Below are 17,829 nucleotides of genomic sequence, written 5' to 3'. Positions count from 1 at the left end.
CAGCAGAGCCTTTGACACAGTTCCTCAAATGAGGCTCTTGAACAAACTTGAATGTCTTAAGTTAGAACCGAAAGTGGTGAACTAGATTAGACACTGGTGGCTGTGAATGGAATTTGCTCGGAGGAAAGGTGAGTACTGAAGTGCCTCATGCATTGGTGCTGGGGCTGATTCTGTTCAATATGTTTGTGAACGATATTGCTGAAGGGTTAGAAGGTAAGGTTTGCCTTTTTGTGGATGATACCAAGATTTGGAACAGAGTGGACACCCCAGAGGGAGTGGAAAACATGAAAGAAGCTGCAAAAGTTAGAAGATTGGTCTAATGTTTGGCAACTAAAATTCAATGCAAAGACGTGTAGATAAGATTCCTACTCTCCAAATGCATCAAAGGCAGCCATATGTGCTGAGAGGTGACAGGCTGATAATCCATAGAAGGGGAGAAGGACCTTGAGGAAATAGTGTCTAAAGACCTGAAGACGATGAACAGTATGACAAGGCGGTGGCTGTAGCCAGAAGGATGCTAGGCTGTATAGAGAGAGTCATAACCAGCAGAAGAAAGGAGGTATTGATGCCCTTGTACAGGTCGTTGGCGAGGGCCCACTTGAAGTATTTTTTTTTTCAGTTTTAGATAGTGCTATCTGATTCAGGGCAAAAATATTTTGATTCGATTCAGCCTATTGAATTGATTTTTCGATCTGATTTTCCTGCCGAATTGGGTGTTTTTTTTAAACATCCCGGAGGGTTTGTTTTATAGCCTCTTCACCCCCTTTTCCCTCTCCTACCCACACTGGTGCTGTGGTATAAACAACAACAAAAAAAAAAGACTTTTCCTCTCTCTGTTAAATCCTAGCTCATGTTCGAGGTCTAACACCAGCTCTGGCAGGATACATATTTCAAATCTGACATATTGTAATTACAAAACAGAAAATGAAATTATTTTTTCTACCTTTTATTGTCTGGTCATTATTCAAATCAAGTTGGTCCTAGGCTCTGGTTGTCTTCTGATAACTCGCTTGCCAGGGTCTCCTTCTTTTTCTGTGCTAACCATTCATCTTTCATCTCTGTCCTCCCCTTCAAGTTTCAAGTTTTAATTTATTTGATGTATCGCTTATTACAAACTAAGCGATTAACAAAATATAACAAACATTGTTACATTATATATTATTGAACATTAAGGGGTAAAATTAACAGTATATTAATACTACTTTAACAGAAAGGGCATTGGACACACAAAACAATATAAACATACTATGACACATGTGGAATGAACATGAGGGCAAAAAGTTACAAAAATATTGTTTCCCTAAGGGAGAGAAAGTGGTCTGAGAGGGGAGGGAGGAAACATGTAGGAAGGGATTGAAAGTTCAAAAATAGAAATTAGCAATGAAGTGAATTTAGAGGTCAAAAGAGATTTTAAAAAGAAATGATTTTAAATTAGTTTTAAATTGATTTAAATTTTTATTATTTCTGATATATATAGGAAGAGTATTCCAAGTAAGAGGAGCCACTACAGAGAAAATGTCATGGCGTTTTGTCCCTACTATTTTTAAAGAGGGAACCATTAATAATTCTTGGGTTTCGGATCGTAAAGAACGATTTGAAGAATGGGGAATTAATAGACGATCTATAAATTGTGGTTCATTAGTATTTAATGTTTTAAAAATCAGTAGAGCTATTTTATAAGTTATTCGGTTATTTATGGGTAGCCAGTGTGATTTGATTAGAAGAGGTGTTACGTGGTCATATTTTTTACCATTATGAATTATTTTAATTGCTATGTTCTGAACAATTTGTAAACGTTTTTTTTCTTTTTGAGTGATATTTAGTAGAAGAGAGTTGCAGTAGTCTAGTTTTGATATAACAAGAGAGTGCATTAGAATATTCAAGGATTGCGGTTCTAAATATTTTGTCATTGAACGAATTAAGCGAAGACGATAGAAGCAGCATTTTACAATGTTATTAACATGTTCTTGATAAGTAAACTTATCATCTATGATTACACCTAGTATTTTAAGTGAAGTCACTGATTCAATTGTTATATCATCTATCAGGAAAGGAGAAGATAATTGTATTCCTTGTTTTGAGGGAAAAAGTAGGACCTTTGTTTTTGGAATGTTAAGAGCAAGTTTGTTATAAGTGAGCCATTCTTTAATTTTGCCTAATTTTTGGTTCACTTGAGCTATTTCATTTGGGTTTTCTGGATTACATGGATGTAATAATTGTATATCGTCCGCATAAGCATATGCGGAGAAGCCTATAGATTGGCTAAGACTGAGTAAAGGTGAAAGAAAGATGTTGAAAAGTAAGGGAGAAAGAATTGAACCCTGAGGAATTCCAAAACTAGGTGAGTATGGTGTAGATTTAGTATCATTAAATTGGACACTAGAAGACCTTTCCGATAAGAAGGAATTGAACCATTGTAAAGCTATGTCATTGATACCGATTGATTGAAGTCTGTCTAGTAAAAGAGAATGATCAATAGTGTCAAATGCAGCGGAGAGATCAAGAGAAAATAGAATGACAGAATTGTGATGATCGAGATTATGTATAATGTTGGTAGTGAGACCTATTAATGAGTATTCTGTGCTGTGGTTTTTTCTAAAGCCAGTTTGGTTGGGGTGTAGAACATTTGTAGATTCTACGAATTCTGATATTTGATTAAAGATTACTTTTTCTGTAATTTTTGCTAAAAAAGGAATATTTGCGATTGGGCGGTAATTCAGAGGATCTTCAATACTTATTCCATTTCTCTTCCTTCCCCCGGAGGTCTGGCACCTTTCCTTTTTTCATCTCCATCCCCACAGCTGCAGCGATGGACCCCACCATCTCCAGATCTACCATCTCTCCTTTTCTCAACTACCCTTTCATCCAGCATCTCTCCCTCCTTCCCCACCACACCTGGTCTACGAGTTCTCCCTTTCTCTTCTCAACTACCCTCCTCCATTATCTCTATACCCCACCCCACCCCCTCCAAACCATCCCTTGTGTCCAACTTCTCTCCCTTTCTGTTCCTTCTCTTCCTAAATCCCACTGTCCACCATCTCTCTCCCTCTCCTGTTTTCAGACCCATTATTTCTTCCCCCCCTCAGTCTGGCATATGCATGTCTCTTTGAACCCCCTTTCCCTCCCTCCCCTTCTAAACCAGGCCCACCCCCCCCCCGAAGGCCTGCACCGCCCTTGAAGTCCTGTGTGTTCCCCCCTGGCCTCCTGCTCTTCTATTTATCTAATTCCAGCAGCAGAGCAGCCTGCAGAGAGGATCGCCGGTGCCAGCGATCTTTGCAGGCTGCCATCTGCCTCTGGAGCTGTCTTCCTTCTGCCGCAGCCCTCTGATGTCAGAGGTAGGATCGTGGCAGAGGAAACAGCAGCTCTGGAGGCCAATGCATGATAGTTGACAACTTATCTTGAATTGTAGCCCAGCTAGCCAGGGCTCTATGAATAAAAAAAAATAAAAAATAAAAATGAATTCCCAACAAAGCCAAACCAGATATAGGTTGACTTAACACCAATATAAAACATGCATATATATTATAGCAAGTTACCTTTCTCTTCTACTAATTTGAGGCCCATAATTTTGTCTCGCTCCCTCCCCTACAAAGGTGGCAGGGCTAATGGTGTTCACTGAAATCTAGTAAAATATCACCACAGGATTTCCCAGTAAACATTTGAAGTAGAAATTTGTCCAAGAAGAAAATAAATCTAATCTAGAAGATGGGAACCATCAGCTTTGCTATTAAATCTTCAAAGATAATAATAATTACAGGTGCCTTCTCCATGTTAACTACTGATGGTTCAAATTAAGTGCTGTTGTAGGTCATAAGCAATTGTGTACAACACAATTTACAAATTTACAATTTTCAACATGATTTGACAATGCCTATTGGCCTCTTTTACAAAGCCACGCAAACGGCCCCAAAGCCCATAGAGAATTAAAGGGCTTCGGGGCTGTTTCCGCGCGGCTTTGTAAAAGAGGCCGTATGACTATGAGTCAGAATATTTGACCCATAGTAGGACAAAAAAATCCTAGTGGGGACAAATATGAATTACTGCATAATTAAAAGAAGATCAAAAGAATGAAAAAAGTTTGTGTACTCTTAACTGCTAAACCTAGAGAGGAAGTGTGGCTAGGTTTGCTGCAGAAGCCTCAAAATTATTGAAAGTTTTTTGGTAACAAATTATTTTCTTGTTATAACAAGTGAATAGCTTAACACTAAGGAGCAATCCAAACTGGGATACCAAATCCACTAAATTAAAATGCATATTCCCTCTAATGTTTTCCAATAAAACCTTAAAAATGAATTTTCATCCAAGAGTTTGGCTCCAGGATTGGTGTTTATGTAACTGCTCCTGCAACTGGTTAACTTGCATCATCCGCATTTTGCTTGTTTAAAAAAAAAAAAAAAAAAAAAATAAGGGAGGCTGGAGGAAGTTCAAAGCTCTGGAACTGGATACGGTGTCTGACAATGAGGAAAATATCTGTCAAAAGTTCTCAAAAACCCTCCAACAGCAAATTTGATATGAAAGAAGTACATGAATAAATACTATAGAAACTCCATATCTCACTTCATTAACAGTCACAACATTTTTAAATAGAAAACATTTAATACAGATGGCAGAGGAATGTGTGCTCTTTAAATATTTTTTTAATAAAAAAAAGTACAGTTTAGAAAACCTGTCTGCAGTGCTTTTTGAAAAATATTTACCAATACAGCCAAGAAACTCAGGACTATTAACATTGTTATAAAATGCTTTAATAAATAGTTTTTCTGAAAGTTATTTTTAAGAACAATGTCAAACAATGCACTAAACAGAAGAGTTGCAAAGCAATTCCTGCACTTCTGTATAAAATAATTAGCTTCAAACATTCACGTTCATATTGTTCATTGGACAACATCTGTACTTTCAGATAACCACCGCTCGTCACTGGTAGATTAAATGTATGTAGTGTTAAATTTTTCATTAATTAAAAAAAAAAAATCTATAGCTTTGCCCACTGAACAACAATAAAGCCTTAAAAAGTCAAAACAAAAATGCACAAAAGCTTTAATTATTTTGCATGAGGTACTGCATCATAGTCTGAAAACTTTTTTTTTAAACTTATAGATGAATTAGCACTAAAGAAATGAGAATGAGGAAAATATTGTTCCCTTCATTAGGCCTGTATTTAAAGCAAAATATAAAAAAATGTAATACCACATGTTTATAAACATCCACACAAAAATCTGCCTCCACATATTGAGCTGATCCCCTTCTGCTTTCTTCAATAGAGTGAAAGGAGGCAGCAAATGACTATATAGTTTTTACACAAAATGAGTGTCACAACGTAAATACAAATAATCAAGATTCTTAACATTGATTATATTAACATCACTTTCTAAAGCTTTACATCATAAAAAAATTGTCATAAAACCTCCTTTTCTGCAACATAAATTAAAAAAAGGAATGGCATGTCAAAAAAGAAAGTTTAACTTATTAAATCAAATATACAGAGTGATTTCTTTAATATGTACATATTTACAAACTGCACGTTCACAATTAGAAAATAAACACAGTGTTACCTAAGAGCACTCTCCACAGTGCTCCTCAGCATTTAGCAAATGTGTCAGCAGGGCAGTCTTTGACAGTTGCTATAGAAAAGTTTAACCTCAAGGCACTTGTCACATGCTTCAAATACTGCAATCCTAAAAGTAATTAAAAAAATACAAGTAAAAATAAAAAGGCCACTTTTTATTTTTTTAACCACAGTTGAAATGATCTCTTAAAAAAAAAAATCAAATTAAAAAAAAAAAAAATCAAATTTTATTATGTGTTGAAGGCAAATATTTGGGATAAACATGGGACGTTACAGAAGCTACCAACATAACAAGTGCACTGAGCTGCCATTAGTAAAAAAGTTCTGAAGTCAAGAAAATGAAGTTTCAAGTTCACACATTTTCCTCAACCAGGAGGTTTTTAAAGCCATTGTTAAATTATAAACATATAAAGAAAGGAAATACATTCTGTAAACATACAGTTTCTTGTAATATATATATATATATTCTTTTTTTTTTTTTAAACACTACATACCAGCATGAAAACTACTGACATTTTTCTCTGCCATTAAGAACGAGTTTTAACCAAACTTTACAAAAATAGCAACTATCAAAGAACACACTTTTTGTCTGACGATCATTGAATAATTTATATAAAGACTAAAGAAACAATAGAAAATAAACCTTTTCTTACATAAAATAAAGAAATGCTGAACGTTTTAACTCTAGATATCAGTCCTTTTGCAGTGGAGATGACTTCTCTTCTCCTTTAAGTATAGGCACAAGTCTATTTTTACACATCTATCAATATCTATCTCTAGATATAGATAGAATAAGTCTTTCCCTCCTTCAAATTTCGATGCATTTCGATGCATTCACATTTTTAACACATCTGTTGTCCATTTTACCGTGGCTTGTCCGATGTGGTCTTTTTACTGGAGTGCTCTCTGAGGTATCAATAACCCCTTTTGTTGAAAAAGTTTTTGGATGTGTGCGAGAGAGGCATTTGTCCACTTCCATAACCACCTCCCCCTCTGGCTCCTCCTGTTCCTCTTCTGTTTCACAAGTTCTTTGAGAGATGAATTTTTTGCATTCATACTGAACAGCCTTATTACTGTATGGTTTGTCTATAGGATTCTTTATGGGATTTAAGGGCTCCCGTTGATTGTTTGTACTTTCATCTACAGGCGGGCGGTTTCTCTCCCTCTCTTTTCTTCTCTTCCGTGTCCACCATATACAAATTATTATGCAAGTCAGCCATACAATACTGAACACTGTGCAGAGAATCGGAACCAGATAATCTGGAAATGATATAAAAATATTGTGTTTCTAATATTTATGCAAATATGCCTCAGTTCTACAGTCCTTCTCATGCTCACAGTTAATGTGCTTTATGCAAACTTATCTTTTAAACTTACCTGAAGATGAATTTCCTACAACGAGAGTTTCCACTTTGACTTCGGTAACGGCCAGCATAAGTGTGCTGTTCTGTCGTTTACTGATGGCATGGACAATTGTATTGGCAGCATTTTGGATGAGGCTGTTGTCTTGATCATCTGTTTCCGAGACAAATGACTATGAAACAAACAAACCAAAAAAAAAGCATTTTAGATATTCTTATTATCTAAGCCCTACATATGGGATAAAAAAACATTAAATTCTGAAGTTCCATTTTAACACTATTGGGCCAGCTATGGAATAGGTATAATAGTGATTTCTATCAATTAATGATAAAGATAAAAATAAACGAAGTCAGAGCAAAGGCAGAGTCATTATACAACTATATAACATAACATTACAATATTACAGTTCTTATAGCATGTTACATCCTTGCTCAGGTTCAGTTTGGGTTACACACAATGAGACCTGGACAATACCAGGGAAATACATTACTATGCATTATTAATCCATGATCTCTCAAAACTTTAATCCCCAATTTGCCATAAAAACATCAACAGTTAAAATGAACTCTTGTTAATCAAAAACTTAAGGAACAAAAAGGTCTTTACTACCTTTCTTAAAATTATGTGATCATGTATTATTTGAATAGAAGGAGCTGTTGAAATGTGACTTCTTAGCTCCGTGAAAACTAAAAAACTGAGGGACCGCACGCCTACGTCGGGCGGGAAGACGCTCGCGCGATGCGGGCATCAAGAACTTTTTCAAGTTCTTGAAGTGTCTGTACCAGGGTTCCGTCAGTGACGTCACCCATCAGTGAGAATATGCTGCCTGCTTGTCCTGGGATAAAAGATGGGAAGGAGAGCTGCAGAGCATCTATTCGTGAGGTTGAGGAATTCTGCTGAGCTTGTCTACTAAGTAATTCTGTTTCCCCTGAATGTAGACCGCTTTGAGATTGATGTTTCAAGCAATCGCCCAAAGCCAGATTTTCTGAGTCTCCTGACAAAGAAGGAGGGATCCTGTGCTTCCTTGCTTGTTTATATGGTACATGGCTACCTGATTGTCCGTGCGAAGCAAGATTTGGTTGGCTACGAGATGCTGGAAAGCTTTGAGGGCATAATAGATTGCTCTGCATTCCAAAAGATTGATTTGGAAGTTCTGCTCTTTGGTAGACCTTGAGTCTGAAGGCCATCTAGATGTACCCCCCCCAAGCAAAAAAGTTTACACATCCGTGGTCAAAACTCTCTGATGAGGAGGCGTATGAAACAGAAGACCTCTGGAAAGATTGAAAGATATCCACCACTGAAGCGATCGAAGAGACAAGGTTACAGAAATTTGTTGAAAGAGGATCAGTCACCTGAGACCATTGTGAGGCCAGAGCCCATTGAAGTGTCCCGAGATGGAGTCTCACAAGAGGAGTCATGTGGACTGTAGAGGCCATGTGGCCCAGAAGAACCATCATTCAACTGGCCGAGAAAAGTGTCCTGACGATTCTGCAGAAGGAGCACCCTCATTTGAGTGGTGTCGAGAAGAGCCCCAATGAACTGAAGTCTTTGAGATGGATGAAGCTGTGACTTGGAGAAGTTGATCTCAAATCCTAAGTTCTGAAGAAATAAGCAGGTACGATTCATCGCTAGAATGACATTGTGATGTGAAGGGTCTTTGATGAGCCAGCCATCCAGATAGGGAAAGACTTGAAGACCCTGAGACCTCAAGGCCGCTGCCACCACTACCACCAGACACTTCGTGAAGATTCTGAGAAAAGACACCAGGCTGAATGGTAGTGGTGATGTGCCACTTGAAATCTAAGATATTTCCTGGAAGCCGGGTGATTTGGGATATGAGTGTAGGCTTCCTTGAGATCCAGAGAGAATAGCCAATGGTGACCCAAAAGTGGACATAGAGTGGATAGAGATAGCAAGCAAAACTTCTCTTTGACCAGAAACTTGTTGAGGGCTCCGAGGTCTAAAATCAGTTGGAGAACTCCAGTCTTCTTCGTTACCAGAAAATATCAGGAGTAAAACCCTCGATTCTGTTGATCTACAGGAAATTCTTCAATGGCATTGAGTAGAAGGGAATGAACTTACTGAAGAAGAGAGGATTGTTGAGGGTTGAAAACAGACTCTCTTGAAGGATGGTCCGGAGGGATGGTAAGGAAATGTAAAGAGTAACCCTCCCGAATGATTTGTAGAACCCAGAGATCAGAGGTGATGAGCTCACAATGATGGAAATAGAGTTGGAGACAACCTCCAATTGGTTGAGGCAGAGGCTGAAGTAAAGGAATTACAACTATGCTCTCAATCAGTAGGTCAAAAAGACTGAGTTCATTTAGCGGGAACATGGGCTGAACTTTGGGAGGACGCTGCTGTTTTGGTTTATTCTGTTGAGGCCTTACTGGTGCAGAGGATTTAGCTGAGAAGTGCCTCTGATAAGAAGAAGCAGACCTAAAAGGTCTCAACGAAAAGGGCTTAGACTTAGGTTTTACTAAGGTGTCCCATCGAGTCTCATGGGCAGTCAGCTTTTGGGTTGCAGTATCTGTAGAGTCCCCAAAGAGCTCATCATCTAAACAAGGAACATTGGCTAGTCTGTTCTGAAGGTTAAGATCCATGTCAGAGACTCTAAGCCACGCCAATCTCCTCATGGCCACAGACAGAGGAGGCTCTGGAGGTGAGCTCAAAGACATAAGCTGAGCGAACCAGATATTTCCTCAACTGAGTGACAACTACAAAAATAAAAAAGTTAAACTATCATTTTTATTTTACAAGAAAGAAAACAATAAGAAAACAATAATAAAAGACAAAAAAAAAGTATGCGAGCGGGAAAGCAAGCGATTAGAAAAATGAAGACCGTTAAGAAACACAACTTCAATGCTCCGTGGAATAAAACAGAACTGAGGAGCCATGCACCTATGTCAGGTGAGAAAGCACTTGCGCATGCGTGGTGCAGGCTATCGCAAACTTTCTAAGTTTCTTAAAGTGGCAATGCACTTTTAAAGTGTTCGTACTGAGGCTCCGTGGATGACGTCACCCACATAAGAGAATATACTGCCTTCTTGTCCTGGGATAAACTTCAATTTGAGAAGTATTTTGGTACCACATAATGGACATCGAACATGGTCTAGGATTCTGAATCTGATGCTAAGCTCAATTTACCCCTGTATGAAATATCCTCATTCCTTTCATTGGCCCTGGAAAAATTTCCTGCTCCTTCCCTGGCTCCTTCCTCTTATTCTCTTTAGTTATCTACTCCCTCTGTCCTTGTGCATCTTCACCACATCCCCATTTGTATTTGTCTGGCTGGGGTGGGGGTTGGGGATGACCCATCCTAGTCCTGTAGATCCATAACTGTCATGAGCAGAGGACAGCACAGATTTGTGCTCTCATTAGCTCAACAGAAAAAAAATTGTTGTCTAGATTGACAACAGCAAGCAGGATAACATGTACATGGTACATTTTAAGAAGTTTTTATAATCAAGCTGGAGACAGTTCCCATGTGGGCTCTGCCAGATTATGTTGCTCACATATAAAACTATTTAATCTGCTTGTCCTCAAAGAGGAGTATTTGCAGATTGCAACAAAAGTCTCAACTTCAAATCTTTGTCCCATAGGGCTTTCAGCACTGGGTAAATCTCCTCCCTCTCTTTACCCTTCCCCTCCCATCATGGATGCTGCAGATGGGAAGACTGGATGGGCTATTTAGCCTTGCCATGGTATTTCTACAGTATGTTTCTAAGTTTCTCTTTCTTCTCCCCTATTCCCATCGATCCATAAATAGCATTTCTTCCATTTCTCTTCCCTTCCTTTCCCCTCCCCTCCCTGTGCACCATCTCCTCCTTCTCTGGCTTCTCCTCCATCCCTGTGTGCCATCTCTTCCCTCTCCCATGGTCTGAAGAAACAAACCCCTCCCCCATCAGCTGAGCCGTCAGGACTCCCTAAAACAGGCTCAGCTGATCGGGATTTCCCTTCCGTGATCAGACAAGGTAGTTGGGTATGTCTGCAAAACTTGCTTTTGTGTATTTTTCATGTGGATGTTTTTATTTTTGAAAATGGCCAAAAAAGATAAGACATCCTAAAGACTGAAACGACTACACAGGTCATTTTCAAAAATAAAAGATAAGACGTCTGGCTGTTTTGAAAATAGACATTTTCTGTACTGGATCTCTGGATGTTTTTTCCCCAAAACATCCAAATTAGACTTAGACGTCCTATCAAAAATGCCCCTCATTGTGTCTATTGTTTTAGGAGATATCTGTACTGAGATACTGGGTTATAGGAAGTTTTGCCCCCCCACACATACACATTTTACCCCCTGGATGTTTTGCTTCCTCCACATTTCGCCCTCAGGATGTTTTTGTCCCTCCAAATTTTGCCCCCAGGATATTTCACCCCTGGGTACTTTTCGTGGAATTTTCACCTGTGGTTTGAGGGACAGCCCACCCCTGCCATCTCCCATGTAGCCTTCCCTGTCCCCTCCCTTATTCACCCTAACTTTACAAAGAGGTTTAGGGGATTACCCTCAAACCCAGGTTGTTTTCTGGTATTGTCTTTCCATGAGGATTTTCTCCTGGGAACATTCGGCTCCCTGTTAAGGGATGTACACTCCGTCACAGTTTCAGCAATAGAAAGAGGGAGGAAAGCTGTAGTGGGTTAAACTTTGAAAAATATCTAACAGACTTATCCATCCTTCTGGCTTTAAGACAGGTAACATACAATGTTTTAGAAACTTTTTTGTTTGACACCCTCCAACAAAACAGATAAAAACAAACCAGCCAATACTCAAAGCTATTAAGCATGCAGGAAAAGCTCTTGCCTGCTTAAGTCGCCTGTCGTCATCTATTCTACCCCACTCCACAATATTAAGCAGATTAAAGCAGGCCGTGCTGCTGTATATCACCTCTTACCACTGTCCCAAAAAGTAGGTAGGTCAGGGGTGGTACAGGGCGTGGTGTTAGGGAGGAGTCCAGGGTTATGTGGGTGCTGGCAATATTCACTTCTGGCATTAACAAAGCTAAGCGGCCAAATTTAGGACATGAAGGCCTCCCCTCCCCTGCAGTCTAGGTAGGTTCTCTAGTACCGTATTTTCGCGGATATAACGCGCACCATTGTAAAACGCGCACAGGGGTATAGCGCGCAGAAATCACGATGATATGTACAAAAACTTTTCTATACCGCGCTCAGGCATATAACGCGCATGCTGCCCGACTCTCCTCTGGCCACCCCGACTCTCCTTTCGCTCTCCCCGACTCTCCTCTGGCCACCCCGACTCTCCTTTCGCCCTCCCCGACTCTCATCTGGTTGCCCCGACTCACCCTGACTTTCGGTGCACTGCCCCGACTCTCCTCTGGTTGCCCCGACTCACCCTGACTTTCGGTGCACTGCCCCGACTCTCCTCTGGTTGCCCCGACTCACCGTTCACCCGCCCTGACTTTCGGTGCACTGCCCCGCCTCTCCGTGCCTGTCCCCCTTGAAGTCCTGTCCCCCCTTGAAGGTCTGCCTGTCCCCCCTTGAAGGTCTGCCTGTCCCCCCTTGAAGTCCTGTCCCCCTTGAAGGTCTGCCTGTCCCCCTTGAAGATCTGCCTGTCCCCCCTTGAAGTCCTGTCCCCATCCTGAAAGCCTGATGCCCCCCCTCGACGTCCGATTCTTCTCCCCCCTCGGCAGGACCACTCGCACCCCCACCCCGAAGGACCGCCGACTCCCCGACAATATTGGGCCAGGAGGGAGCCCAAATCCTCCTGGCCACGGCGACCCCCTAACCCCACCCCGCACTACATTACGGGCAGGAGGGATCCCAGGCCCTCCTGCCCTCGACGCAAACCCCCCTCCCCCCCAGCCGACCCGCGACCCCCCTGGCCGACCCCCACGACCCCCCCCACCCCCCTTCCCCGTACCTTTGGAAGTTGGCCGGACAGACGGGAGCCAAACCCGCCTGTCCGGCAGGCAGCCAACGAAGGAATGAGGCCGGATTGGCCCATCCGTCCTAAAGCTCCGCCTACTGGTGGGGCCTAAGGCGCGTGGGCCAATCAGAATAGGCCCTGGAGCCTTAGGTCCCACCTGGGGGCGCGGCCTGAGACACATGGTCGGGTTTGGCCCATGTGCCTCAGGCCGCGCCCCCAGGTGGGACCTAAGGCTCCAGGGCCTATTCTGATTGGCCCACGCGCCTTAGGCCCCACCAGTAGGCGGAGCTTTAGGACGGATGGGCCAATCCGGCCTCATTCCTTCGTTGGCTGCCTGCCGGACAGGCGGGTTTGGCTCCCGTCTGTCCGGCCAACTTCCAAAGGTACGGGGAAGGGGGGTGGGGGGGTCGTGGGGGTCGGCCAGGGGGGTCGCGGGTCGGCTGGGGGGGCGGTCGGAGGTTCTTGGGGGGGGGGCGGTCGTTGGAGGGAGGGGGGTTTGCATCGAGGGCAGGAGGGCCTGGGATCCCTCCTGCCCGTAATGTAGTGCGGGGTGGGGTTAGGGGGTCGCCGTGGCCAGGAGGGTTTGGGCTCCCTTCTGGCCCAACTACGCAAAGTACGGGGAAGGCGGGTGGGGGTGTCGTGGGGGTCGGCCAGGGGGGTCGCGGGTCGGCTGGGGGACGGGCGGAGGTTCTTGGGGGGGGGCGGTCGTTGGGGGGAGGGGGTTTGCGTCGAGGGCAGGAGGGCCTGGGATCCCTCCTGCCCGTAATGTAGTGCGGGGTGGGGTTAGGGGGTCGCCGTGGCCAGGAGGGTTTGGGCTCCCTCCTGGCCCGATATTGTTGGGGAGTCGGCGGTCCTTCGGGGTGAGGGTGCGAGTGGTCCTGCCGGGGGGGGGATGTATCGGACGTCGGGGAGTCGGCCGGGCAAGAGGGCTTGGGCTCCCTCTTGCTCCGATCGTGGATGCGGGTGCGGGTGGGAGCGCGTGCGAGCGGTCGTTCGGGGTGGGGGTGCGAGCGGTCCTGCTGGGGGGGTGAATCGGGCGTCGGGCGGGGTGGGAACTATGTTTAAAAACTTTTGTATACCGCGCTCAGGCATATAACGCGCGAGGGGTATGCGCGGTACGTAAAATCACGTATAACGCGCGCGTTATATCCGCGAAAATACGGTAATCAAATGTAGGCATTGGGGGTAGGAGTAAAGCCCTCCTCACTCCTGCTCCTTGTGGTAGCTGGTACCAAATGTCTGCTATGACCCCTTGCAGCAGCTAGTACTGTGAGAGGTCATGGCAGCCATTTGGTATCAGCAGTCACAAGAAGTAAGAGTGAGAGTGCTTCGCTACTGCCCCTACTTAGTGCATCCACTGGACCACCAGGGAGCAAAAGGTAGGCCCAGGAGGGCTTGTCTAGATTTTAGAGGGTGGGGGGAGGTTTTCATAGTATGGGCTGGGGAGGTGGGAAGCAGGGGGACCTTTGTTGTGGTGGAGGTCCAAGAGGAGAATTAAGGGGCTTTTTTTATGTTGCAAGAGTTAGGCGGGTGCCAGCCGACATTCTGCCAGGGCCTACATAACTGTCTTATTTGGGCCTTGGCTGAATATTGGCAAGACCAGTAAATAAATTAAACTTCCAATATTCAATACTAGTGCCCAGATATGACCTGGCATTGAATACCAGGTGCTAGTCTATAGCCAGTGATGATCAGTGTTTAAAAAAATGTTTACTGCTGCCAGCTGAATATCAGCCAGAACATTTAAATATCACTTATCATTTGGATAAATCGCTCTACTGGGCCCATGGTCTTGTTATGGGGAAATAATAGCATTTGTTTGTTATACTTTGCTCAAACAAAATTAACTCTAGCTTTGTCAAATCCAATTACAATGTTGTGTTAAGTTGCTACTTACTATTGCAACTTCAACTGCTCGCTCTGTTGTGTATGATAAGTCACAGAGAATTATCAACAGCCTATCCCGGGAAACAGACCGTGTGGCTGGTAAATATCTTATTTCATGACAGATGTTTTCCACAGTAATGCCCTGTTGAAAATCAAACAGTTAAGAATGCATACATGCACACAATTCTTACTGTAGTCATTTCTAAACTAGAGTTTTATTCATGCTTCACAAACACTAAATGTATTGCATATTGGTGTATTATACAATGGATTTGATCCATAGTTGGAAGCTGGCCATATAGAGTGATAAGAATATCAGAGTAGAAAAAACTTATTCATGTCTCAATTCATGAAGGAGGTGTCCATTTAGGGGGAAAAAGTGGATATCGTATACTGTTTCCATAAAGATAATGAAACAGTTTTCAGGTTTGTTTGGGGTTTTTTTTTTGTCATCTTCACACTTTTTAAAAATCAAATTTCAAGACTAACACATGCACATTTTCATTAATTTTAATGTATGTTAAATTGACTTGATATGTATTGTACACAAAATTTTAAGGCACATAAATAAACAGATGTATGCTAACAAATGTGCATCCCTAATAGCTATTATTTTGGTAATCACATTGATGCCACATAAATAATCTTCTAGCTACATATTAAGGAAAACAAGTTAAGCCAGTTCTGGCTTTATCCCACTGCATGCATGAAGAGTTAGGAACTTAGTTATCAGAAGAAAAGTAGGACTGCATTGCCATGTATGCAAAGGGGGTAAACCCAGATCTATTTCAACTTTTTCTCCTGGGTCTGAAGAATAAGGTTACCCAATATATAATTGTATGTTAAGTTGTACTTGAGGACAGTGAAAAGTCCCTGTAAAATGCCAAAATAGAGAAAATGGGCAAAATAGATGAAGAAACTCTCAAAATTGTCTCTTATATATTTGAACTCTGTCAGAATGTATGGGCAAATTCATGTCCAAAATCTGTGATCTAACTATGGCTCTACTTATTTGTATCAGCGTATGTATTTATTTTTTCATGTTTTGTTAATCTACTGTGGATGTACTCTTGTAACCCATTCTGGGCTCTTCTGGGAGGACAGGATAAAAACAAACAAACCCAAATAAATAAATAAGCAAGCAATTCGTATCTACCCTTTCCACTCCACTCAGTATTTTATAGACTTCTATCACAGTTGTATGATATGGTAGATTTTCAAGTGATATTGTATTCTAATTGTTTGATATTTACTGTACACTTGTTGTGAATTATAAAATGAATAAAGAATTTAAAAAAAATAAAAAAAGACTTCTATCACAGTGTTTCTCAACATGTGGTACATGTACCCTTAGGAGGTACGCAAGCCACTTGTTGGGGGTACGCAGTACTGCGCAGGTCTCCCACCCCTTCCTCATTAATGGCTGCCACCGCCAAGGATCCCTTGCCCTCCTTATTGCCTACCTGCCCGCCTCCGACAAAAGCCACTGCTGGGGATCACTTGCCCTCCTTCCTGCCCATCTCCATCCACCGAAGCCGACCGAGAAGGCTTCTCTCCGATGTCAGAGTTGATGTCGGAGGGAAGAAGTCTTCCTGGTCAGCAGGGGAACCCAGTTACCTCCTTCCAGGTGGTCTGTTCCTTCCTGCTTTCAGTGGCATTTGTTGCAGGGACACGCGGGCAGCGGCTCTTTCACCCTGCACATGGCTGACCCGGAAGGCTTCCCTCCGACATCATTGGAGCAATGTGCAGCGTGTAAGAGCCACTGCCCGCGCGTCCCTGCAACGTGCCTCTGAAGGCAAAAGGAGCAGCCCAGCTGGATGGCCCTGAAGGAAGTGGGCATGAAGTTGAGGAACACTGCTCTATCATATCACCCCTGAGCCATCTCTTCTACAAGCTGAAGAGCCCTAGACACTTTCCATTTATCATTTACGTCACCCTTCTCTGTACCTTTTCTAATTCCGCTACATCTTTTTTGAGATACAGTGACCAGAATTGCACAGTGTATTCAAGGTGCGACCATACCATAGAGCGATACAAGGGCATTATAATATTTGTATCTTTCATTCCTTTCCTGATAATTCCTAACACTATTACTTTCTTAGCTGCTGTCACAAATTAAGTTGAGGGTTTCAATGTATCCTAAACAATGACACCTAGATCCTTTTCCTGGGCAGTAACTCCTAATGGGGAACCCTGAATCACATAGCTATAGTTCAGGTTCCTCTTTCCCACATGCATCACTTTGCACTTGTTCACATTAAACATCACATGTCATTTTGACACCCAGTTGCTCAAGGTCCTCTAGCAATTTCACACAATCCTCTTGCAATTTATCAACTTTTAACAACTTTGTGTCATCAGCCATTTTCTCTACCCAATTTTTGGGCGCACTCCAGGAAATATCTAAACTTGGATTTAGACGTGTATCGAAAATGCTCCTCCATACTATCTTAGCCATAAAATGATGTATTGTAACTATAAAGAATATTAACCCTGTAACAGATATTTTCCATAGACAACAGGCTTGATCAGGCACACAAGCGGGTGATGCCATCCGAGGCATAATAGCTCTCTCAGAGCTTAGAGCTAGCATAAAAGTTCTGAGCATACAAAGTGATTTCCTTGGTCCCTCAGCTACGGAAAGAATGCAGCTCTCAGGCAAGAGGCAAGGATTAAGCCTGATCAGTCTTATTTGTACACATAAAACACTTACTACAAGTGAAAAACAATGCTTTCTCCATTGACAAGCAGGACCAAGTCAGGCACATGACTCCCACTGCTCCCACCCACCCGCTGGCATGATTTCTGATTTATAGTTCCTTGAACCAATTAGAAGACTACAAACATAATTAGCTCTTAAGAAATCCCTAAAGGGTAACCTACCAATTACAACATTGCAAAATAATAATAAAAATTGAACATTACCATAACCTAACATATAACTAGTAATCTTAGGGGAACTTAGAATACATATTCCAACTCCCATAGCAATTTAAGAAAGAAATCACCAATATTAAGATGCAGGCAGCAGTCCAGCAGAAAGATGGGGGCTATCCAGTCTTTTGCACTGAGTGTCAAATGTTTAATTATCTCCCAGTTGGTAACAGGTCTTGTGTGTGTGCTTGGT

General features: G+C 42.3%; 1 protein-coding gene across 5 annotated transcripts in view; it reads right to left on the bottom strand.

Annotated features, from left to right (window-relative positions):
- Positions 1-4,619: 4,619 nt before the first annotated feature.
- JAG2 (jagged canonical Notch ligand 2) overlaps positions 4,620-17,829 on the bottom strand; it is a 288,684-nt gene continuing 275,474 nt past the window's right edge. For 4 of the 5 annotated variants that reach the window (XM_033952665.1, XM_033952666.1, XM_033952668.1 and 1 more), the window contains 3 exons: positions 14,713-14,844; positions 6,944-7,100; positions 4,620-6,826 (listed from right to left, as the gene is read on the bottom strand). In XM_033952665.1, the coding sequence (XP_033808556.1) occupies positions 6,375-6,826; positions 6,944-7,100; positions 14,713-14,844 (741 nt within the window). In that variant the 3' untranslated portion in view covers positions 4,620-6,374. The remainder of the gene's footprint in view (positions 6,827-6,943; positions 7,101-14,712; positions 14,845-17,829) is intronic. The other variant, XM_033952670.1, reaches the window with a different exon arrangement.

Source organism: Geotrypetes seraphini, chromosome 7, assembly GCF_902459505.1.
Source record: "Geotrypetes seraphini chromosome 7, aGeoSer1.1, whole genome shotgun sequence".
In the NCBI taxonomy this organism is placed as follows: Eukaryota; Metazoa; Chordata; class Amphibia; order Gymnophiona; family Dermophiidae; genus Geotrypetes; species Geotrypetes seraphini.
Note: the sequence above shows the minus strand (reverse complement) of the source record. Positions and strands in the feature narration are given on the sequence as shown.